Source organism: Lactuca saligna, chromosome 1 (genome assembly GCF_052625555.1).
Source record: "Lactuca saligna cultivar CGN05327 chromosome 1, ASM5262555v1, whole genome shotgun sequence".
Classification (NCBI taxonomy): Eukaryota; Viridiplantae; Streptophyta; class Magnoliopsida; order Asterales; family Asteraceae; genus Lactuca; species Lactuca saligna.
Genome location: NC_136417.1, coordinates 14,799,312 through 14,825,303, shown reverse-complemented (window position 1 = coordinate 14,825,303; position 25,992 = coordinate 14,799,312). Strand labels below are relative to the sequence as shown.

Genomic DNA, 25,992 nt, shown 5'->3' with positions numbered 1-25,992 from the left:
GTATCTATTGTGTGCTCGTACGCAAAAATCTGGACCAACGGATGGAATAAAATCGATGACCATGATCTGAAGGTGTATGATATTAGAATATGTTAACATTTACTATATAATCACACAAATTTCAACATAAGGGTATTTTGGTAAATTAACCTATATTAAAAAAGGAAAATTTTGGATTTTTACGGATAATAATCCTCTTAATTAAATAAATATGAATTTTTCAAATTAATTCAATTTTAATTCTAGCGTAATTCTTTCAAATAAACTGAATTTATTCTGACAGAATGTCATCCATAAACTAGTAACAATATTTTCGATTTTATTCTTACAAAATATAGTTCAAATTCAGATATTTTTGATAACTAACCATATTTAAGAATTCTACATATTCTTCATATATTCGAACTTAAATACAAATTCATACATATTCTTACAGACTAATAGCCTTATACATATTAATATAGTTACATAGATTCTAACAGAATATCATCAAAAATGAGTAAATTTATTAAGAAATAGAATTCTTAAATATACTATTATTGAACAAATTCACTTGATCTTCCTCAATGGTCCAAATAATCCATTTGATTTCAACTATTCTTACAAAAATGTGATGTATTATCGTAAGAATGTAATTCTTCGCAAATATACTTGATGTTGAATTCGATTTCAAGTCTTTCTCTTGTATGATTAATATTAGATTCCTTCTTCAAGCCATTCTGAAAGGATAACATACATTACTCATTAATATTACCAATTAAGTAAATATATTTGTTATTAACAAACATTCTTAAAGACATTCTGACAGAATACATTTATATAAATAAATTATGATAGAATACAGTACAAAATATTCTATAAGAATACATATACTTTATTCTAGCAAGATATTACTTAGAGTCTAATAACTGTAAAAAAAACATGTTTATTCTGCAAGAATGATGCCATAAATATTCTCTTAGAGTGGTTTTGATTATTCTTAAAGAGTATGAAATTAATTCAAAGAAATAAAACTAAATCATCATGTTTATGGAATAACTAACCATAAGAAAAGCTAAAATAAAGAAAATAAAGACCCCATTAGACCAAAACAAACCATATTAACAAAAGTACATTGGCTAATATTCAAATGACTTATCAGTGGACATCATATACAAATGAATGGATGAAATATTTGGTTCAAGCATTTTAACAAACAACTGGTGGGCAAAATCAGATGTCGTTTTACTCTGAAGCTAGATACTAGTTTAGGGAACAAGAAAATCAAAGTTTTCTGTTAATCTGGTCATTTAAAAAGAAAACTTAGAAAGTCGAGTTTTGGGACTGTAACAAAATAAGACTTTGCCATTTGAGAAACATTAACAATCTTTAAACTAACTAGGAAAGGAAGAATCTGTTGAATTAATCTACTTATGTTGGTCGATGCTCAAGATTGATGACAAATCCTTCTTGATGATCTTGATATATATTCATACACACACAAGTACACATATATAGCTCGTCTTTAGTCTTCATGCCTTCATTCTTGCATCGAGTTAAAGAAGATGAGCAGGTTCCTACGAGGTGACTAGTGTTTGCAACAATGTCCTTGTTTACTGGACAAAAAATCGAACATGATGGAGGTGAGTGATAGCAACGACTAGTGGAGGACCGACAGTAAAGATTGCCACTGAGCTTTTGTGGTCGGCAATTGAAGGATTTAGGTTGTGGTCAAAGACGACATTTTTCTGGTGATGATAATGAAAGAGACATCTAATTTAACAAACAAATTCACCCAATTTAAAGGATATTAAAATGTTTAATATTTACCATAATTAACTGCAGCCAAGATTACTATTATACCATTTTATGGTTTATTATTGAATTTATTTTTGTTTTATTCTGATTGGTTGTTAGAGGCACACAATACTTATTGAAAACATTTGAACTATATATATATATATATATATATATATATATATATATATATATATATATATATATATATATATATATTTGTGTCAGAAAAATCATAACGTATATGTACAAATCTTTTTATGTAAAAGTTCGCAAGTTTGGTGGTAAAACTGTTTTATGAATTTAGCATTTTTGTATAACAAGTAACAAAACGGATTTAACCATTTTGTATTTTAACACAAGTTCTCTTGTGTTTTACTTATATTTCCCCTTAAAACATTGAAAATCTCGAAAAATGTAGCGGTATAAACTCACATTGAGTGTGTTTTTGGTTTGATAACGAGGTGATGGTGATGATCTTCAAGTTAGAACACTTGAAGGTGATTGTATCCTATAAGTTTTTAACACACAATAATGTGTGTAAATTAGTTGAACTAACATGAAAGTGTTGTATAAACACTAGATTTAACAAGGAAATTTAGAATATTTCCTAAGAACTATCTTGAAGAATTAACTTCCTATGGATATTTGAAGATGATTCTGGGAATGTGTATGAATATTTGAAGATGTTAAGAACTCTTTCTTGAGAGAAAATTGGGAGAGTTTGAAGATGTAAATGAGGAATGGGGAGGGTGATTTCGGCCAAATATATAGAAGAGATGTGAGGTTGATGTGATGTTTGCATTGGTTTGTGTATTATATCATATCGAGAAAAGCACCACCAACTCAGATTGGTGATTTCGGCCTAAGCACCACCGAAATCACCTTTAAACCATAAAAATCACATGTGATTTCGGTCCTGGTATGAATTCGGTCTTGGTATGATTTTGGCCTAGATGTGATTTCAGTGTAGGCATGCGATTTCGGTCTATCACAACTGAAATCTCAAGGTTTTTGGGTCCTAAAAACCAAGAACCCTAAAAGCAAGGTGAAATTCATGATTTAAGTCCTAACTATTTGACTTTCGTTGACTTGCTTGACTTTTGTTAACCCATAATAGCCGGTTGTCACAACTGTAGGCCAAGATACCCGGATGGTCTGGTTGATACTGTAGGCCCAAAAGAGCGGTCCAACCACGTGTTGTAGTCTTAAGAGAGCGGTCCGGTCCAGGTGTACTGAAGGCTCATGTGTGCATGCATTTTATGTATATTGGTGTGTGTGGTATTTTGGTGATCTCACTAAGCTTTAACTTACAATTGTTGATTAAAATATTTCAGGAACTTCAAAGGATTGGAGGAAAACGAAGGCTTAATTGTACACCTCATCTAGTTATCATGTTTTTGAAAGATGTTACGTTTTGATACTCTGATTTTATAATATAGTTGTGAAACAATATTTTGACGATATATGTTTTATAGAAAAATGGTTTATTCCCTTTTTGAAAATGCAAAAAATTTACCATGGGTTTTTGGATGTTATGACATGGAATTGAATATATTTTGTTGTTGGATCGGGTTCCACGTGTGTTGTCCATATGATATCGTTTATCATTGAATATTTTTGACTAGTCATTTTAACAATGACAATTACCAAATCCACAACGAAAACCTCTCAAAATAACCAAATCCATAATTTTGAAATTGGTTGGATCATATCCAAGATTTTACAATTTTGTGAAGATAAAGAAATTTCGTTTTGTTTGTTTACCGTCGTAATGGGATATATTAGAAAACTTAATTCAAAAAAATCTAGGACTAAAATCTATAAAAACTAGTTCACATGTGGTTACATGCACCCAAATCGATATCGAAAATCAAAATCACACATTAAACAAGAAATTAGCCTTTCATTTTTCTTCAACTGTCTTCTTTTGACCTGACCATTCTTTAATTCTCTTGTCAGCCAATGAGGCCTACAAAAAAAAAAAAAGGAACACGATACAAATAAATTAAGTTTGTTCGAATAGTTGAGGCTTGTTTAAATGATAAGCCAATAAATTACTAATAATAAATAATTGGTGTCATGTAAATTACCTCTTTGTCCCAGTTGGTTCTGTAAGAAATTAAGAACAAAACCATGGTTTGTACCACAGTTCCACTCATCATGCCTACCCATATACCCTGTAAATAATATCATCAATTGTTAATTTACTGATATAAATTTTTTTAACTTTTAAAACATTAAAATGATTTAAAATTACTAAAAATGATTTTACCTTTATGCCCCATCCGGCTAGAAATCCCAGAGAGAGCCCCAACGGTACGCCGAATATGTAGTAGCATGCAATATTTATATAAGCGATTACTGCTTGCCATCCTGCCCCGATTGCTACCCCTAAATTGTATCACAATAAATCATTTAAGTATTAAATAATTACAACCCAAAATATAAAAAGATTGAATTAAATCATAAGCATTCAAAATAATCATTATTGGATGATATTTTTACTAAATTAACCATATTTTTTTTAGCTAATCAACAAAATGCCACCAATTGTCCAATTCCGTATTGGTGGACGAAATTGCTTCCCGCCATAAAAAACCTTGTCTTTTTTTTTTTTTTTGTGGGAATCAGTTTCTAGAATTTTTGGAATCATCAAGTGACAAGTAGGGAAATTGTTGGTCTTTTATGTGATTGAAGAAAAACTGATTATTTTTGGTTACTTTTGAAATATGGAAAATAACATAAAATATAGTAAATGACATGTTGGATTATGAGTTTTTTGCTTTGAAATAAAAGTTTTAAAGTCGTTATTTTGTTATTCCTTGAATTAAAATACTACAAAAATACAAAAAAGATAGAGTGATTGAAATTAATAAACTTACCAGAAAGTGCCGGTTGAATATTATTAATGACAAGGCAAGCTGCTAATAAAGGAGTGAGAGCATAAACCGCTTCTTGAACTTCCAAACTATCAGCAAATATGGCAGGATACTGATGCCGGAAAATTACCAGAAGAATGGCCAGACAAGAACCGAATATAAATGACGAAATTACCACCACCCCAATTGCGAATTTCGCAGCTCTTGGGTGCCCTGCCCCTAATTCATTTGATACCCTCACACTGCAACCATAAATAAAAATAATTTATTTTTTTAATAATACATCTGTTTTTAGTAATTAATAAAAATATTAACTTAAAACTCACCTTACGGCTATGTTAAATCCGATTGCTATCATAACTGCCCATCCAACAATGTTTGTGCTGCAATAGTTATTCAAAATGCATTATTATTACCAAATAAAACACATCAGTGTTAATATCGATTAAAATAACAAAATATAACACGATAGATTTTTATCTTTTTTTATACTGTATGTAACTTATAGTTGATTGGATAATGAAATAAAAAATTACTGCCGTTTACTAAAAAGACAATTAATATATCATATCATGGTGATCCGTCTTGCACGCTATGATTAAAGGCATGTAATGATGACTACTTTTTTTATACACTGTAAACGAAAGTCTCCACGAAAGTGGAAAACTAATTTAAAAAATATTGTCACAAAAGCAAGCTAGTTAAATCTATGTCGTATCGTAAGGTGTCCTTTATCAAATTTTCTACTCCTACCAATTTATTTATTGAAAACTGTAATCTCCGTTTTGCATGCATTCTCATGTGATGTCAAAATAAGGGATGGCGATGTTTTTAACCCATTCCCATAATTCCATACATTACGAATATATATATATATATATATATATATATATATATATATATATATATATATATATATATATATATATATATATATATATATATGGGATAATGTCATAAAAAGCCTTAAGTTTGACAGAAAATATCAGTTTTACCCTTCGGCAGATTTTTGGTTCGTTTATACCGCAAATTTGTTATTTTTTTTTTGTTGGTTTTGCCCTTGTTGCTGCAATAGCAGGTTTCCAGGTAATTATGAATTATTTTTTTACAAAAAAACCCTTAAGTTTACAAATATTTTGCAAAAAAACCCTTAAGATTATAAACATATAAAATATAAATATATATTCAAAATTTTATAAAACTAAATAGTTTTCTACTAAAATATATTTTTATCTTTACATACGGTAATTTTTATATTTGTTTGATATAAACTTTTTATATTTAAATTTTAAAAAACTTACCTAGTTTTAACAAAATTTGAATATATTTCTTAATTAATACTTCAACTTTTCAAAACAAAATTAAAAAACATTTGTTAGTTAATACGTAATTATGCTAAAATAGTTATTATGAATAATATGGTATCATGTACACTCAATTAATTTTTTTAAAAGGTAAATAAAAATATTTTATATGTTTAAAAGGTTTGTATTTCAGAAATACTAACATATCGTATTTTTTATATGTTTAAATATATAATAATATTATCATATTTTTTTATAAAAATATCATAAACATGTTAAACATCAAAAACAAATATAAACATTTTAAACATATAAAATATAAATATATTTGTCTAATTTATTATATAAATATATTTATTTTTATATAAAATATGATAGTTTATTATTTCTGAAATTCAAACCTTTTAAACATATAAAATATTTTTAATTTTCTTTTAAAAAAAATTAATTGAATGTCACTAATGTTATATTATTATTAGCTAACAGACGTTTTTTAATGTTATTTTAAAAAGTTTAAGTATTAATTAATAAATATTTAAATTTTGATAAAACTAGGTAACTTTTTTAAAATTTAAATATAAAAACTTTATATCAAACAAATATAAAATTTACCGTACATAAAGCTAAAAATATGTTTAAGTAGAAAACTATTTAGTTTTATAAAATTTTGAATATATATTTATATTTTATATGTTTATAATCTTAAAGATTTTTTTGCAAAATATTTGTAAACTTAAGGGTTTTTTCGCAAAAAATAATTCATAATAACCTGGAAACCTGGTATTGTAGGTAACAAGGGCAAAACCGACAAAAAAATGACAAGTTTGCGGTATAAATGAACCACAAATCTGCCGAAGGGTAAAACCGACATTTTCTGCAAAACTTAAGGTTTTTTATGACATTATCCCTATATATATATATATATATATATATATATATATATATATATATATATATATATATATATATATATATATATATATATATATATATATATATATATCTTTACTACTTATAAAAGAAATCTAACTATTTCTATAAATAGATTGAATATAATAATATTATTTTTTTAAGACGTCCAAACTATTAAGCTTGAAGTACAACCCATTTATAATATAATAATATTAAAACTTTAACCCTATCCTTTATCACTAAAAATCTCGTATCAAATTAATAGAAGAATTCATTTGCAAATTGAACCCGTCAATCTCAACACTTCAGTTATTTGAAGCGGTCAATGTCAACAATTTATAGAGGATCTCTTCTCTCACATTGGTAACAAGCCATCTCATAATATCTATCTTCGTAATCCCTTCAAAGTAAGAAATATACGCACACTCTCTCGAAGAACCCTAACCAGTAACCAAAACAGTATAACCACCACCACCACAGCCGCTCTGCCTCCTTCCGCCTTCAACCAACCACTATCACGACTACCGTCCTTCCTCTCACCTACGACATGAACTTTCTTTTGGAACATAATATTTTTCTTTAAAAAAATATCGTTGAAAGAAGCTATTTGTCCCCGCCGCTGTGCGCGGGTAACGGCTAGTGTATATATATATATATATATATATATATATATATATATATATATATATATATATATATATATATATATAGTCACGGATCGGATCTAGTCAACAAGAGGCTGCTCTGAAGTATTTGAAATTTTTTATATTTGATAACTGCAATTCAGGCATTTATAGCGGCCTGTGAATATTTTTTCTAATACTAATATAATACTTGTCATGATTTTTAAATAGCTATAGAACTGAATAAAATTAAAAATTATGTAATGAACAACAGTAAATGTTTAATATGTAATTAAATGAAGTACCATGTGAAAGAGTAGCTTTATCAAGATCAGAAGAGCTTCTAGTTATGTGAATTGTATCATTTCCAATTTTAATTTCCGGCTACTTGTGGAAAGTTGACTTTAATAATATTTTGAGTTTTAATAACTACTAATCAGTAATAGGTAAAAATATAATTTCGCATCAAAAACTTATTGGAAATATAAAAAAATATATTTACTTTGGAAATTCTTTTAAGCATACAGTAACTTATAAAATAAAATGTAAAATGAATAATAAAATGTAAAATGATAAAGATACTAACCATACGGAGAGTGCATCAACTGCAATTTCAGCATTCTTTAAATATCCAGCAAAAAGTACCAATGCCATAAAATACCATGTTTCCAAGCTGCATCAAACATTTAAAACTCATCAAACATTAATATTGTTATTTATGTTCAATTTTATAAAACATCAACCTTTACTTTTATTAAATAAAAGTACAAGAAAATTTGAAAAGTTCAAAAGACTTGTAGTCTAGAAACTTTCGATTTAATAAAGTTAAATTTTTGTATAGGTGACTTTTATCTAGAGACTTATCGAATAATACCTAACATGTTCGACAAAACATCTATAGCTTCTAAAGTTTAAACTATTATTAAAAAACAATCATCAAAACGAATTTGAATACCCTAGCTATAACCCTATTTTAATTATTTATTTGTAACAAAAAAAAAACATATATTATAAATTTTAAACAAATTTAAATCTTTTTAGATATCACTATCCTTTTATTTAGATGGTTAAACATCATTATATGATATCTAGAAGTTTTAAAACTGAATAATTGAAAAATGTTAAATGAAATAAATTTAAATCGATCGACAATGATTGCTATTTTTAAAATAATAACTGCAAAATTGAAAAATAAGTTATTAACCTTAAAATTATAAATACTATTCTAATTAATGCAGTGTCGGCAGATAGATGTCGTTCAAGATTTTCTGAACCATATTAACTGCTATTATAATTTTTAAATGTTATTACTTATTACATCATTTTATATATAGCACTAGGTATTAACTTTCAATCCTCTAATCATATAAATAAATCAAATAATCTAAGTGTTTCTACTAGTATTTTATATTGTTATTTATCTCATAATTAATAGACCCATTATATTACTACAACAAACAACAAACATGCATGTACATTTATAATTTATTACTTATTTAAGTATACTCCCAATGACAATCTTTATCTAAAGGATTTAATTAGTATGCATGTTGGTAAAATATCTGATATGATCAAATATACACCACAAAGATTAATAAAAAACAATTTAAAAAACGTAAAGAAACAAACAAACACAAGTCAATTTGTCTTACCACAGCATGACAGCTGACGCGAAGGACAGCTTCACAAAGCTCCATAGATTATTGAAGGCAGCGAAGCTAAATCCCGACCATGCTTCACCACATGAGCCTCTGAATATATACACCATCTGAGCCACCACGATGAACCACCACGACGCATTCAGCACCATAGCTCCGCCGAACAACCCCCACCCCAACTTCAACATGAAAAGCCAGCTAAAAAAGGTATGCAGCACCAACGCCGTTCCCGTTATGTAAGCCAACACCATTATCCTACTCTGAGCTTGAAGAAACTTGGCCATCGGAAAGTTTAAAGCGTAAGCAAACAGCTGCGGAATCATCCATAACGCCATCCTCCCCGCCGCATGAGCTATATCTTCCTTTTGTCCGATCAATAGAAGCACCGGAGTCGCGAAGATGTAGAGGGACAGCATAAGGAGAGCGGTGGTGATCAGAATAATCCACGATCTTTGCATATATACTCCCATCATGTTAATCTGACCTGCTCCATACGCTTGCCCACACAGTGTCTCCAACGCGCTGCCCATTCCAAGCTGTGGATTAATATAATATGATTTCATCATAAACAGTTAATACACCCATCGATTAACGTCTAAGTTAGGGAAATCTTTTGATTTCAAAACCCTTAGATGAAGTAAATTACGAACCATGATCCCCAATGAGAAACCTGCAATGACTGAGTTTTCGACGGAGAAAGCTGCGAGATCAAGAGTTCCAACATGACCGGCGAACGTTTGCGTGACAGCACCGAGAGAGTATCGGCAGACAGCGGTGAAGATGGCGGGGCCGGCGAGGTACCACATCCTCTTCGATTCGATTCCAAATTGTCTAATGAACTCCTTTACTCCGGTTACCGGAGGACTATCTTCGACGCCGGTGCGGAAGTGGGCGTTCGTTGAGACATTTTTAGAGGTAAGAAGCGGTGCATCTGCGTCGCTTTCCATTGAAATTGTTCGCACCTTTTGACTACTCTACTGTTGAGTAGCGTGTGAGAGGAAGGAAAGAATCGAGTTCCTGTAGGTTTCAGATCCAGTGATGAACTGATGATAAATATATGTATATATATCGAGAGAGAGAGAGAGAGATGAACGGAGAGCAACCAACCCTCCAATGAGCGTCGAGTTGGTAAGATGGGTGTCTGTAGTAATTCCTGCGATTTAGCGTAGATATCAAAATGATTTCGTACTTCTCAAATAAAGATAATATTTAACTTTTTCTTATTTTATAGAGCGGCAGATAATATTTGAACGACCACCAGTAAAATCGTCAAACATGTGCTCCTATACAATAATAATATTTAGGGATAATGACTTAGGAGGGTACTAAGGTTTCCAACTTGTCCGTATTAGATCATTAAGATTTTTTTTGTGCGTATTAGACCAATATGGTTGTTATTACCGTTTAGAAATAGTCCTTTTACCGGTTTTAACGGGTAAAAATGACTATTTCTAAACAGTAATAACAACCATATTGGTTTAATACGCACAAAAAAACCTTAGTGACCTAATACAGACAAACTGGAAACCTTATTACCCTCCTAAGTCATTAACCCTAATTATTTAGAAAACATGCTTACTAATCAATGTGAATGATTTGTTTGACTGAAAATAGTTGCTTCCATTTAAACTTATCTCACAACTCTTTTAGAACTTCTAAGTCCAGAAACTCATATGATTGATGATCTTCATTACATAAATATGCAACATTTTATCAATAACTTCTTTTTTGTCATTTAAATGTTTACATGAAAACATCCATATGTACAAAAACAAAATCTTACTTTGATACCTCCCATCAATGTCTACATTTGATAACGAATGAAAATGTAAAACCAACGGGGACTTGTATAGGATGTCTATTATCAATTATTTTATAAAAAGCAAAACCACAACATGAACTAAGAAACTGAAGTTGCAAAATGAATAAAAAAATCAGCACATAAACAACTACATACATATTATATACAACACATAAACAGAAGTTTATAAAGCATGAAACTTAATGACAGGAAAAGTAAAAAACTTAAAGGAGACTTTATAGAAAGAAAGATCACCCTTACTTGCCATAAATGGTTGAAGACATCAATAAGAAGATCAATCTGACCATATAATCCACATGTTGTCTGATCATGACTTCAGTAGATGAACTACTGAAACGTAAGAATTGCAATTGAACTTTATTAGCATTTGAAAAGGGAATTAGGGTTCTAGAGAAGACGACGAAGGGTTAAAAAATATTTTGGACCATTTCTCGATTTGTGTGTGTCATCCTTGCGCAGGGGCCATGCTAATCTTCTATGTATCGTTCCAATTTTATCGGATGTCCCTAAAGGGACAACTATAGATGAAGAGCTTCGCCATATAGAGGAGTAACAGGTTATATGAGACGACGCGAGTTCTAAACGAAGTAGTTTACTGTTGATGGTCATATATTCTCAATGTATTTAAAATTAGGGTTAATGACTTAGGAGGGTAATAAGGTTTCCAGTTTGTCCGTATTAGGTCACTAAGGTTTTTTTGTGCGTATTAGACCAATATGATTGTTATTACCGTTTAGAAATAGTCATTTTTAACCGTTAAAACCGGTAAAATGATTATTTCTAAACGGCAATAACAACCATATTGGTCTAATACGCACAAAAAAAACCTTAGTGACCTAATATGGACAAACTGAAAACCTTATTACCCTCCCAATTCATTATCCCTAATATTTACGATAATTAGAAATTAAAATTACATTTGAGTATTTTAATAAACTAAGTTAATCAAACTTCGTTCTATGGTATGTACAAGAAATCCAATTATACAACAGAAAATAATGAAATAAAATAAAACTACGGCTCAATATTCTTGAAAATATGAGTATTAAGAAAATACCAAATAATCAACGGTATCGATGTACGAACAATCATATCAAAACTATTATTTTTAACCAATATAAACACAAATCATCGACCCACCAGATTCAATCATCGACCATCGTAGAGACGGGTTAACAGTGAACAACCATGTGCTATAATGAACTCACCATCTCACAACACCCGAACAAACGATCGACAGTCTTGGTACTATCTCTATCTATCATACATAATATGGAGTCAATATCGACTTTTCACTTTCAAATTACCCTTACTCGGAATTCAATCAAGAATGATAAGTCTACCTAATACGTTCACTTTTATTGGAACTAATTTATTCCATTTGGTCCATAGTATGCATAAGTATCAAAATCATATATTTAAAGTATGACTAAACTACCATGATAACCATACCTACCCGTTTTATGATAGAGATCAAATGTGATTGAAAACGACATAAAAGAGCTTAATCCTTTAAGATTTGAAGCCCCAATCATAGATCTGAGTCCCTTGAAAGGTCTTAATCCATAAAGTCGATTACTTGGTGGCTTGCATGCCCCCAAATAAGCCCAAACTCCAAAAATAACATTCTACTTCCATGAAAATGACCTTAACTCTTGCATGAACCCATTAAGACCTTCAAGATGACAACTTTCTATCTTAAGGACTCAAATAGCACCAAGGTTGGCAACCCTAAACCTAGGAAACAAATTTGAACCATAAAGCTTCATCCTTGGGACCAAAAAGGTCTAAAAACGCAACACAAGAGATCTAAGGAATAACCACCAAGTTTAAGACTTTATACCTCAAATGAGAGTCAAATGCTAAGGAGGTTCTGGATCTAAAAGCTCTATCTTCTTCAATGAACCTTCAAGAGTGAACACCTTCTTCAAGAGCACCAAAATACTCTTTTAATGGCCTTCTAAACTTCAAGAACACACAAGGAAGGATTAGGGTTTCGTGGTAGCTACTTAAGGGTGAGAGGGAGGCTGATATTAAAGGCATAATGTTCCTTATATAGTGCCAAACCCTAAAATCTAGGGTTTTGGTCTGAAGGGAGTACATCCCGCGTACCTCTTAGTACATCCGACGTACTCACAAACCACCCGCGACCAAATGACCTTATATGTTGGGTGTAACCCAACCTACGTTGGGCGTTCCCAGCTAGGCGCGTGCATGCATCCTTGCATGCATGGGAGTGATCTGGCAACCATCTCCATTAGGGGCTAATTCTACCAAAACCTTCAAAGTGTCATAACTTCCTCATCCGAGATCCGTTTCCAACGAACCTTATATCCACGAAAAGGTGGCAAGAATCCCTACGCTCCTAATAACTAGCCCAAGACTTAAAACCTTCCGAACAAAAACCAATACCCATAAAGGACCGAATCATCAGATTACGGTTATACCCTTGGCCTTTGAAGAAATCAAGAAACCATCGAATACCTGAATCACTTATACCCTAACACCCACATCTGAAATGGGCCAAATCCTTCCTTTCCCAAGGCCCTAAACCTTATGACGACTAATGATTAGGCCACAACTCCGAGAAATGAAGCACCTTCAAAACCGGGTGTTACAACTCTCCCCCGCTTTAATTAGATTGCGTCCTCAAAATCGTTCCTTACTAACACCCCAATCAAAACCACAATCTGGAGATAAACAACCCTGAGCCTCTGAAAGAAGCCACTTTACCTTTATGAAATTGGAAATTCGCATTGGTCTAACTTTCTGACAGACCACCCATGCTGAGATTTACCATGCTTAATCTTCCTAGAATGACCAACCAAATGTCCCTGTAGAACACTTATACTTGACAGAAGGCTCAGATAATCCTTCAAGTAGAAGATTCGTCCCTGCAACGGTTAGACTCAGACGAGCGTTGTGCAACAAGGTGAAATAAATTACTCTGAGATTATTTAATCCTACTGCAAGTGATTTAGCACCTTCGATCATCAAGCTACTCCACACATATGAATCCCCAAATCAATACTACTGCCCGAAGCATCACGCTGCCTCCTATCTACTTTCCGAAGGCAACCGAGACCTCCCTGGTCCCAAACTTATTTGGAATACTAAATTCCTGTTTGGTTGCTGAGCGAAGAGCAACCTCACAGTTTCCCCACACGACTTTCGAAGAGAACTTCGGCTATCGAAATCTGCCCTAATCATATTGCCACTCATGGTTCCATTATTCCTTCTGATCTTCCCGATCATAACCGTTAGACTACCTGTCGCTATTGAATCTAATACGAAAAGTGAATGCTACAAAACCAATGTAGTCTTACATTACGCTTGGTCTCCAACGACCTACCATTTCCCGAATCCGATCATACTGTGGCCTACTCACCTCTGTGCGACTGACCCGCCCTGACTAAATCATCTGAAGGAGTCCGTGAGTGAATCACATATATGTCACATTCTCACTATCGAATAGGGACCGATGAATGCTACGGGCCACCCCGCAGTCTTACAACACTCTCATACTTACTGGCCACTAGTGAATGCTATGGGCCACCCCCACAATCTTACTATATGTGACACCCCCATTTTCACGACGAGAAAAGACCGATTTATTTATGCTTTGTTTTTAAAATCAGAGTAATCTTTTAAAGAAAATAGTTGCGGAATTTGTTCCCAAAACAAAATATGATAAGAATTTATCAAATCATTTCTTTAAAGAAATGTATTCTCATTATATAACAAAATCTCGGTATGTCATGTTCAATACAAACCAAAAGCATAAACAGAACAATATAGACCTTACAATAGTTATTCATAACTACTGGCCTATAATCCAAAATCTCTCGTTATGTCAGCCAACTTATGCTCTCGTACCATAACCTGTAATACAAAGAAAACTGAGAGGGTCAGACTTGGGAGCCTGGTAAGCATATAGGGTTTTCAACACACAATAATATAATTATTATATTCACTTATCAAATAATCAATCCAATTACCCACCCCCATTATCTTCCTTTATTTCTTAAAGATTTATATTAAGAACCGATTTCCATTCTCCCATTCATTCCTAAGGATTACCCTAAGGAACTGCCATAAAGTCTAGTGCTGCTAAGGTTCTTAGATTACCTCTGGTGCACACGCAGTTCACAATAATTAATGAACACCTAGTTCAAGAACACCTAATGAACACTTAGTTCCAATATTACCCAATAAACATCTAGTTCACCAACACTTAATGAACACTTAGTTCAAATATCCCTGATGAACACTAAGTTCAAATATCTAATGAACACTTAGTTCGAACATCCTTGGTGGACCCAATCACCTAATGAACACCGAGTACGAAAGCTCTTAGTTCAAACAATGTGATAATAAAGTATATCTCGATCCTGCAAAACCACTAATATTATAAACACATATAAATCATATTTCTAAAACAATATATCCCATCCCGTCGATCCCCACATACTGACCCTATACAATGATCTTACAAGATCTAGCCTAAGGAATCGATATGGACCACAAACTGGCGAAGCTGCTTCGGAAATTCCCTGGCAGCAAACACGGATCAATAAAGACATCAAATGATGGGAATGGAATAAGTTTCACGATGAACCTTTGTTCGTAAAAGAAAGAACCACAAGACATTTTAAGTCAGGGGAAGTTATCTAGATAACAATGCCAAGGCGTGGCCTGACTATCATGAGGTATTATACCCCCAGACTCTACCTATCCCAGCATCGAACTTTTCCTAGTAGTGGCCTGAATATCATGAGGTATTTCAGCCCCAGACGCACCCTATCCAACAATATAACACCAGACATACCTAGCAGTGGTCTATTACCGACACACTTTATTAGGAAGTCTACAAAGTTCCCTTAATTACTTCGTGAAAGAAAATGCTAACATATGAAGCTCGGTCGATCACTTCATAAAAGAAACGTTGACTACAAAGCTCTCTCAAAATAAATGTATGGGGAAATACTACTAGAGTACTCCCGTACACTCCCGTAACCGACACACAAAATTGTCAAAAAGATTTTGTACATGATAGTACTTCTGGCATGTTATAGTACTTTGGTATGCGAAGGACTCGTACCCGAGAACATAGTAGTACCCTGGCACAAGCAACACCCAAGACACAGAGCTTTGAAAAGGATTTCGTACATAAAATGTACTTCTGTGCATACTCCACCGATCATCAATCTCACAACACACATACTCTTAATAAGAGGCTACCCAATGTCCAAACTTAATGGAACTAAACATCCCTATTTAAGTCTTAACCCATCACTAGGCACACTCTACCTCAGCAAAGGACGCGATGAAGGAGTCACCATCTGTCACATGGGTGATCAGGGCGGACATTAGCCTATAATGCCTATAATCAATTTTCGACACTATCTCCGTTTGGAAACGCTAACTATGAGTATATTTAACACAAAGTTTTTAAGTAATAATATCATATATACACATCTTAATACATATTGGACCATAACTGGTTCGTACGTTGCATATCATCAATTATACATAACATACGTTTTGAGAAATAGCAAATAATTCACACACACACATATACATATATATGTATATATATATATATATATGTGTGTGTGTGTGTGTGTGTGTATATATATATATCATACTTTAATCAATACTCGTATTAAAATCACGTTCCTAAAAGGGACTATACACATGATACCTTATCGAATGAACGCATAGTTCAAAAATACATAATCCGTACTCCCGGATCTTAAATTTGCCTCATTACCTAATCCATAATCTCGGATCTAAAACTAGCCTCTTGATCTGACCCATACTCTTGGATATATAACAAGTTTATCTCTTTACCCTTTTATCTCATGATCCAACTCATCTTTTATCACATACCAACAATCTTATTTACCCATGTTCTACCCAACATATTTGTATATACAAAATACATATATGGTTTAACTCATTAAAACCTATATAATTCATCAATTCCACAATCATCTAAAAAAACAACAATATATACACACATAACACATATTTCATAGAAAATACTTAATATTTATGTGTAAGAAGAAAGTGACTATACACTCACTTGATCAGAAGATGACCGGATAGCACTACGAATCTTCAAATAGAATTCTTCGGTGAAACCGGGATCACTTCACACACCGGACTTCTCGCGGGCAGAGCTTCGACTCGGAAACTCTTTTCTTCTCGAAATCTTCGAGGCTTTGGGACTTGCTTCGGGTCTCGGGATGATACTAGGGCTTCAGGGGTACTTCTTTGCATGAAAATCGAGGTAATATGGGTGAGATAAGAGTGAATTAGCAACCTTGGCCGGCCGCCCCTTCAAATCTATTTATAGGGCTAATTTCTCATTTTCCACGTCGTGGGCACTTTTTCCACGTTGTGGGCTTGAACTATCGTCCACTTGCTCTGTCAGGCTCCAGAAGGAGTCAGAAGTCATGCCACGTCGTGGGCACTGTTTCCACGTCGTGGCCACTGACACAACTTTGGGGTTCGCGCCTCGAACTTCAGAAAGTCATAACTTTCGCATACGGACTCCGTTTTCGACGTTCTTTATATCGACACGTAGGTAAAAATAAGATCTACCACTTTTATTTAGACTCCGTCGGATACTTTTGACTTTATTTTCAATATATTATAAATTATATTACTTTTATATTATTTTTAGTAGGCCGGGACATGAAAACTCCATTAGAAATTCATAAGTTCTTCATCCGATGTCTGTTTTCGTCTGTCTTTTTACCGTTAGACTACTATTAACGAGATCTTCGATTCTCGTTTAGATTGTTTCGGCTAAAAATCACTCGATCTTATATTCGAGTATTCGGGTTGCATACCGCTAAGTCGAAAAGTCGAAAAATCATAACTTCCTCATACGACTTTCATTTAGATCATTAAGGCTAGATATCGCTCTATCTTAAATTCATATTTTACGTCATTCAGCGTCATGCTGGTTCTGTTGTGAAACTTCGACATGTCATAACTTCTTCGTTATAACTCGGATTTCGGTGTTCTTTATATGTACGGAATCCTTGTAACATATACTAAAACTTAGTTAAGATTATTCATTTTAAATAATATTCTGTCAAAACATATTTTTTGATGCTTATCGTCTCTAAATTGACTAGCCCTGATCTACAGGCATTACACTATACCGCTATACTAATGGCTAACTAACGAATGTTACGGGTCACCCCTGCAGTTTTACAACATTTCTACTCTATCTGCCAACTAGTGAATGCTACGGGCCACCTCGTAGTCTTAGAACACCTCTACTCTATATGCCAACTAGTGAATGCTACAGGCTACCCTATAGTCTTACCACATTCCCCATGCTATCAGGCCGCTGGTGAATGCTACGTCTATCCCACAGTCTTACAACACCTTCCATGCTATCTGGCTGCTGGTGAATGCTACGACTATCCCACAGTCTTACATCACTTCCCATGTTAACTGAACCGCTGACCATGGGCTTATCGCTGATTACCAATCCGAACACACCCATATTCGAGCACACACATGGTCTAACATCCCACACTGAACTCATGTCCTGACTGGGATTCCTTAACCTGGTTCCCCATAGTCTGCTACACATTAATCAGATGTGGTCCCAAAGTTGGGAAGTTTCCCGAACTTCCAATTCACATTATCCCCCATACAGGCAACCACTTGGGCCACCTTTTCCTTTCCTGATGAGGATACGAGCTCATCCCAATTTCATGCTTGCTTCTATCCTGGGTACTTGACCAGTTCTCCCCCACTTTGATCTGACTAAGTGTCTACGACATAGGACAAATAATAGGATTTCCAATCCTTCCTACCTTCCATTGATCGATCTGTTGACAACCAGCACTTACTAATGCTAGAGATTCATTACTAGCTGAACTTACAAGACCATACAACCTCTGAAGACTAGATGAATACTTTCTGAATCCCAAGAATATTGATAAATCCAAATGCATTGAAATGATACCATACTCAGATCTTGAATTCCAATTAGTTGATGCTTAAAGCAAAACTTCTGTAGTAAATAACTTCCCTTGGCGACCCCATGAGTCAATATGAGCACAATAACTGAACCCTCCGAATGCTGACGAGGGTGGGTAACCGCCCTGTTGAACCCTAACCGCATACATTTCACATAATAACCCTAAAATGATCTCGACCATAACCCAAGATGATACTAAACACTCTGAAACATCAAAAGAGAAACGACCCTTCCTTAACCACTTTGAAATCCACGGTATGGAAATGGCATATGACACTACTTGAAGATGTAACTCATATATGAGCAAAGAAATGAACGGGATATATGCTTTACCTAAACTAATGTAAGATTCCAACAACCATCATCACATATATAAATAACCTGAAAGAAGGAAATAGATACATACATGTAGAACTCAACTCCTCTCTGATGGGGCTCCTGCCCTACCTTCTCGTCCATTGGTGATCCTTAAAGAAGACGTAGCAGGTGCACTCACTGCTTCTCCCCTCAACGTCGTACAATCGACCTTCATGTGGCCCACCCGATTTCAGTGAAAGCATAACAGACTTGCTCCATGAGGACAATCCTTGCTGATGTGGCCAACCCGGTAGCACTTGTAGCAGCCTAAACCCCTAGAACGAAAAGCCCCATTGTGCAATTTCCCGTATGTGCTGCACTGAGTCTGGTCTTGCTGGCCTCTCGAATGCTGGTCAAAAGTCTTGGGTCTCTTCCCGAGACCCTCCAAAGTATGCACCTGATCTGAACTCCTCTTCTCAATGTGCTCCAAATCAATCTCCCGCTCTCGAGCTCTAGAGATCATATAATTCAGGGTCTCGCGCCCTGAAATACTCACGAATTTCCTAATGTCATCACGCAGTATATCATGATACCTTACTTTCTTCATCTCCTTGTATGTTACATACTGCGATACTAATAAAGCCATCTCCTGGAACTTGGCAGTGATCTCTGCCACCGCCTCAGAAGTCCGGTGAAGATCCACGAACTATCGCACTAACTGCTGTACCTCTATCGCTGGTGCAAACTCAGCATGGAACCTAGAAGAGAAGTCATCCCATGACATAACATCGACCACATATCACCAAAATCACTATCGATCTCCTCCCACCAATCACGTGCCCAATACTTCAACAGGCAGGAAGCATATCTGACCTTCGCCTCCTCGGGGCAGAACCTCATCCTAAACGCGATAGCCATATCTGCTAACCACCTCCTACTGATAATGGGGTCCCTCTTCCCATGGAACGCAGGAGCTCCACAAGCAAGGAACTCCCAAAAATTCAGTGTGCGAGCTCCAACGATAACCATAATCTCTGCACGAAATGAGACCAAGAGCTTGTTTACTATCTCAGAAACACATCGAGAGATCTCCGATGAAATGAACTCCCGCAACGACTCATCGGCTCAACACCTGCACCTGAGCTGGAACCCGAACATGAACCATCTCCATGAGAGCTCATCTCCAAACTGCAATACAATCAAGCCAACACTCAGAACTCGCCCAAAAATCCAACTCTCATAAGTTTCTTAGATTATGCAAGACTCTCACCGATTCGAGTATGAATCCTGTGCTTTCAGTAGTACGAGCCCAATACTGTCTTCCACACCTGTGCATACTTTCCTCAGGAATCCTCCTGAATCCTCTAAGTCACTTCTTCAAACCATTATGCTAGTACTCACTGAACCATACTTCTAACCTACTGCAACATATCCTAGGCTTTTTTAGGTTCCCGAACCCACCTAGTCCTCAACTACTGAAGGATTCCCATTAATGTCAACTAGCTACCTCATGAATATAGCCACATGCAACAGAGATTAGATAATCCTTCGAGTAAAATACTAATTTGCAACCAGTCGTGCCTTGAATGTGTCCACTTTCCCATCCATGTGAGTCTTCTTCTTGAAGATCCACTTGCACCCGACCGTCTTATGACCCGGTACATTGTCAACCAAATTCCAAACTTGATTGTCATACATGGACTGAATATCGCTATCCATCGCCTCTTTCCATTTTGTAGACTCCGGGCCTGCTGTGGCTTCCTTGTAGTTGTTAGGATCTGAGTTGGAGTTACTGGTGGACATGCATGAAGTGATAGATCGTTTGGTACGTCGAGAGGTGCTTGACCTACAGGATAGTCAAGGCCGAGCATCAGAGGCCACATGGCAAGCTATAGCATCTGGAGATTCCCATGTGGAAATGGGAGCACATCATGATGTACTTTATCACCAAGTTTCTGAGGTCAACAAAGGGATATGATGCGATATGGGTTGTCGTATATCGATTGACCAAGAATGCCTATTTTTTTGCGATTCAGGAGAGTTCATCGGCCGAGAAGTTGGCCGATGTGTATATATGCGAGATCGTTGCTCGCCATGAGGTGTTAAGCTTTATTGTTTTAGACCATGATGTTCGCTTCACATCCTGATTCTAGCAGGAGTTCCATGAGGAACTAGGCACGAGACAACATTTCAACACTGCTTACCATCCGCAGTCACACGGCCAGAGCGAATGGACCATTCAGAAATTCGAGGATATGTTGAGAGCCCGCGTCATTGATTTCAGCAGGAGCTAGGACTCCGACCTACCCATGGAAGAGTTCTCCTACAAGGATATACCTATGGTAAAGGTACAATGGTAGCATCAGAAGGGATCTAAGTGGACCTGAGAGCCGGAGGCCGATATGCGGGAGCATTATCCAAATTTGTTTGTTGCAACAGATTTTCGAGGACAAAGTCTAGGTCAAGTGGGGGAGGGTTGTAACATCCCGAAATTTTCAGATATTTTCGAATCCTGCCTTATTTATTATCCTTGTTATATTTAGTCCTTAGGGATGGAAGGGTGGAGTCATGAGATGCCCTAATGGCTAAAGTTGCAACTTTGGATCAGGAGGAGTACGCCAAATCATTGCTGATTCAACAACAATTAGCAAATAGGTAAGATCGATAAGGGACATGTCGCGGTCTGTCATATAGTAATCTTTAATGAACTATCCATATGACTTAGGAAGTGATTGAAGAACCAAGTCAAATACCAACTTCCTCGATACAACGACTCCTAACATTCCTAGCCTGTCAATGTGTGACTTCATCTCCAAGGCATGTGCACACATAAACCTTCCATCTTGGTCTTTGATTGCCAATAGGGCTTGAGTGACCTTGAAATTTTCAACTTGATGAACATGTGGGTTAGGGATAATTATTGGAGGAGGTGGAGGAAATGAAGTATGATTTCCATTTCCATAATCCAATCGTGGGACATCATTTTCATAAGGAAAGCTTTTTCTAAAAGATTTGGGAAGACCATAATTGTCTGACCTAGATATCTATAATGGGAGAAATACAAGTTAGTTGATTTAAGTCCTTAATATAACATCCAAAATGAAATATTAATGCTAGGACCCAAAACAATATTCTACAATTCGGAAGAGTGATGTCGTAATCCAATTGTAAAATATTTGAAGGTAGGTAAATGACGATTTACCAATTTACACCATGAAAAACGAAATTGATTATTAAGTTTTAAATGAATTGAAATTCCTAGATTCTTTGAGATTCATTGAAATTTTCAATGGCATGTTAAATCTCGATTATGCCCTTCAAGTTTGTGACTGAGATGTCGAGGATCACAAACAGGGCGTGAATAACCATGCAAATTAGCTTGGTACACTTTATGTTACAAATCACCCAATCAATGTGTCGGTTAACCACACACGCTCCATTGATCCATGATTAACATCGAGCTACCCATTTCCATTCTTCACTAGTCCCAGATTAGTGTATCGGTTAACCACCCACGCTCCACTAACGACTAATAAGGTGTAATGTGCAATTTCATGGGTTAGCATCAAATTCACATTTTTCCTAAGTTACTAAGATTGGTAATTTATAAAAGTATTTAGTTACTTGGTATTTCATTATACTTTTAATAAGAATTAATGTCCTATCCTACCCGTTCGGCTCAGGACCCTCCACCAGTCAAGGAAGCGGTGGGTGAGAGTGGACACCCATTAAAGCTTTTTCTCTCGGATTGCAAAACCTCTCACCACGTTGACGCAGAAAGGAGTGACATTTGACTGGGAAGAGAAACAGGAGAAGGCATTTCAAACCCTGAAGCGAGCCCTATGCACCGTACCGGTGTTGTCCCTCCCTGAAGGGACAGATGATTTCGTGGTGTACCGCGATGCATCAAACCAAGGGCTCGGTTGTGTCCTGATGCAACGGGGTAAGGTCATCGCCTATGCCTTGAGACAAATAAAGATGCACGAGATTAACTACACCACGCACGACCTCGAGTTAGGAGCGGTTGTATTCGCTCTAAAGATCCGGAGACATTACCTGTATGGTACAAAGAGCATAATATACACTGACCACAAAAGCCTCCAACACATACTGAACCAGAAGGAGCTCAATATGAGACAACGACGGTGGGTCGAACTACTCAATGAATATGATTGCGAGATTCGTTATCACCCGGGGAAATCCAATGTAATAGCAGACCCCCTAAGTAGAAAAGAGTATTCTAGTCGAAGGGTAAAGTCATTAACAATGACTATCTATTCACATCTATCCACACAGATTAAGGAGGCTCAGCTCGAAGCTTTAAAGCCTGAGAATGTGGCGGGAGAATCCTTACGTGGAATGGATAAGAACTTGGAGGTCAAGGGTAACGGAGCCTATTATCTCATGGACCGAATCTGGATGCCGCGTCACGGTGGTTTCAGAGACTTGGTCATGAAGGAAGCACATAACACTCGATATTCCGTTCACCCAGGTTTAGATAAGATGTATCTGGATCTCAAAAAGTTATACTGGTGGCCTAACATGAAAGCAGAGATTGCTACCTTCGTGAGTAAATGACTTACTTGCACGAAGGTTAAGGTCGAATACCAGAAGCCACCAGGTCTTCTCCATCAACCGGAGATACCGGAGTGGAAGTGGGAGCGGATCACTATGGATTTCATAACCAAGCTACCCACGACGACGGGTGGGTTGGATACCATATGGGTCATCGTCGATAGACTGACCAAGTTTGCACACTTCCTACCCATCAAAGAAACAGATAAGATAGAGAAACTCACCAGAATATACATTAAGGAAATCGTACGACTGCATGGTGTCCCTATATCTATAATCTCCGATAGAGATAGTAGGTTCACTTCGAGGTTTTGGCAATCACTACAAAGCGCCTTAGGGACGAGGTTAGACATGAGTACCGCCTACCATCCACAGACCGACGGGCAAAGTGAAAGGACGATCCAAACCTTGGAGGATATGCTGCAAGCCTGTGTGATTGACTTTGGTAAAGCGTGGGATACACACTTACCCCTTGTGGAGTTTTCCTACAACAATAGTTATCATACGAGCATCAAGGCAGCTCCATTTGAAGCCCTCTACGGTCGAAAGTGCAGATCTCCTCTATGCTGAGCTGAGGTGGGTGACACTCAGTTAGCTAAAGGATGGTTTCCTCACATCGCTCTCACAGGTACGGAGATCATTCGAGAAACGACTGAGAAAATTGTGCAAATTCGCGAACGATTAAAAGCCACCATGGATCGACAGAAAATCTATGCAGACAAACGAAGAAAACCTGTGGAATTCCAGGCGGGAGACCGAGTCCTTTTTAAAGTCTCACCCTGGAAGGGCACGATACGCTTTGGAAAGCGTGGAAAGCTGAACCCAAGGTACATAGGGCCTTTCGAGATTCTTGCTAGAATCGGCCCCGTAGCTTACAAACTCAACCTACCCCACCAGCTAAGTAACATACATCCTACCTTCCATATCTCAAATTTGAAGAAATGCCTGTCCGACGAGACTCTCGTTATCACACTCGACGAGATCGAAGTCAATGAGAGCCTCAACTCCGTGGAAGAGCCTGCGGAGATTTTGGACCGGGAGGTCAAACGAACAAAACAAAGCCGCATCCCAATTATGAAGGTTCGATGGAACGCCAAACGGGGATTGGAGTTCACTTGGGAGCATGAGGATCAAATGAAACTCAAATATCCCCATCTCTTTGCTTAGTTGTACTGTAATAACTTAGCTGCTTAGATTCTAAATTTCGGGACGAAATTTCCTTAATGGGGGGATGATGTGACAACCAAAAATTTATTCCGTCATTATAACCTGTTTCCGTTAATAAAATATTCTATTTTATAAAAGTTCCGTTAATTCGGGGTAGACAAATCAATGAAATGTTTTATTTCATTTTCATTTTATGTTATTATCGTCGTAATAAAATAAATAAAAACACGTAATTTACATTTCCATTTAGTTGGAAAAAGTTTATTTTTAATTACGACCATTTAACCGGGTAAAAGCTTTAAGCCCCGTTTAACATAAGTATCGGGTAGTCGTATACCGAGTACAACACTCAAGCCCTATATAAGGGAGAGTGGACACTCTTTAGAACCTTTTTACCACACTAAACACACTTTCTCTCTCTAGTCTCTCTCCTCAAATCCGATTTCATCCAAAAAACCGCAAGTTTCCGCCTCCAAAACGTAAGTTCCCTCACCCTAACTTGTTCTAAACATCATTGATTGTTGTTAAGGATCAAAAATCATGCAAGAAAGCCGAAATCAAGGAGTTTACGGCCTAAGAATCTCCTTAGGCCGTAAACCCCTAAAATGGTGCCAAAATGCTCAAAACTCTCCCCTTTAGGCTTAAAAACCAGTTTTGGCTTTAACCTAGAAGTGTTTGAGTTATGAATCAACAACTTTGAGGGCTTGAAAGAGATTTTACGGCCCAAGCATATGCTTAGATCGTAAACTCCCTCTAAGCATGCAAATCAAGACCAAAACACTTCCACAACACATTTAGGCTTAAGACATGACTTAGGGACTTACTATTTCGGATTTGGAACACCTAAACATCATCATTTGAAGGGTAAACTAGAGTTTATGGCCCAATCATATGCTTAGACCGTAAACTCCCTTAAACCATGCCAAATGACCCTCTAAACCCCTAAAAGGCCTTATACCCTCACT

At 35.8% G+C, this 25,992-nt stretch overlaps 1 protein-coding gene and 1 non-coding gene across 3 annotated transcripts; both read right to left on the bottom strand.

The window, feature by feature from the left end:
- Window positions 1-3,445: 3,445 nt before the first annotated feature.
- On the bottom strand, window positions 3,446-10,382 carry LOC145014580 (protein DETOXIFICATION 29-like). Of its 2 annotated transcripts, XM_078973090.1 has the most exons (9): window positions 10,263-10,382; window positions 9,806-10,172; window positions 9,150-9,691; window positions 8,084-8,170; window positions 4,985-5,041; window positions 4,662-4,900; window positions 4,052-4,170; window positions 3,870-3,956; window positions 3,446-3,748 (listed from the first exon to the last, which is right to left on the bottom strand). In XM_078973090.1, exons 2-9 carry the CDS (start codon window positions 10,100-10,102, stop codon window positions 3,683-3,685), a joined length of 1,494 nt encoding a protein of 497 aa, XP_078829216.1. In that variant the 5' UTR covers window positions 10,103-10,172; window positions 10,263-10,382; the 3' UTR covers window positions 3,446-3,682. The 2 variants fall into 2 exon arrangements, with proteins under 2 accessions (XP_078829216.1, XP_078829142.1); XM_078973016.1 differs by having other exon boundaries at window positions 9,806-10,327.
- A 1,008-nt stretch (window positions 10,383-11,390) lies between these two features.
- LOC145027891 (U6 spliceosomal RNA) lies at window positions 11,391-11,493 on the bottom strand. Its single transcript, XR_013675654.1, has one exon. It is a non-coding gene; the product is annotated as a U6 spliceosomal RNA (small nuclear RNA).
- Between the last annotated feature and the right edge of the window lie 14,499 nt (window positions 11,494-25,992).

Bases quoted from the DNA above. Each gene is read 5' to 3' on its own strand.
- LOC145014580 (XM_078973090.1), bottom strand. From the start codon at position 10,102: ATGGAAAGCGACGCAGATGCACCGCTTCTTACCTCTAAAAATGTCTCA. The intron at 8,171-9,149 runs GTAAGACAAATT...TGTTTGATGCAG, and splicing joins GCGTCAGCTGTCATGCTGTG to CTTGGAAACATGGTATTTTA. The intron at 5,042-8,083 runs GTTAGTATCTTT...TAACTATTGCAG, and splicing joins GTTGATGCACTCTCCGTATG to CACAAACATTGTTGGATGGG.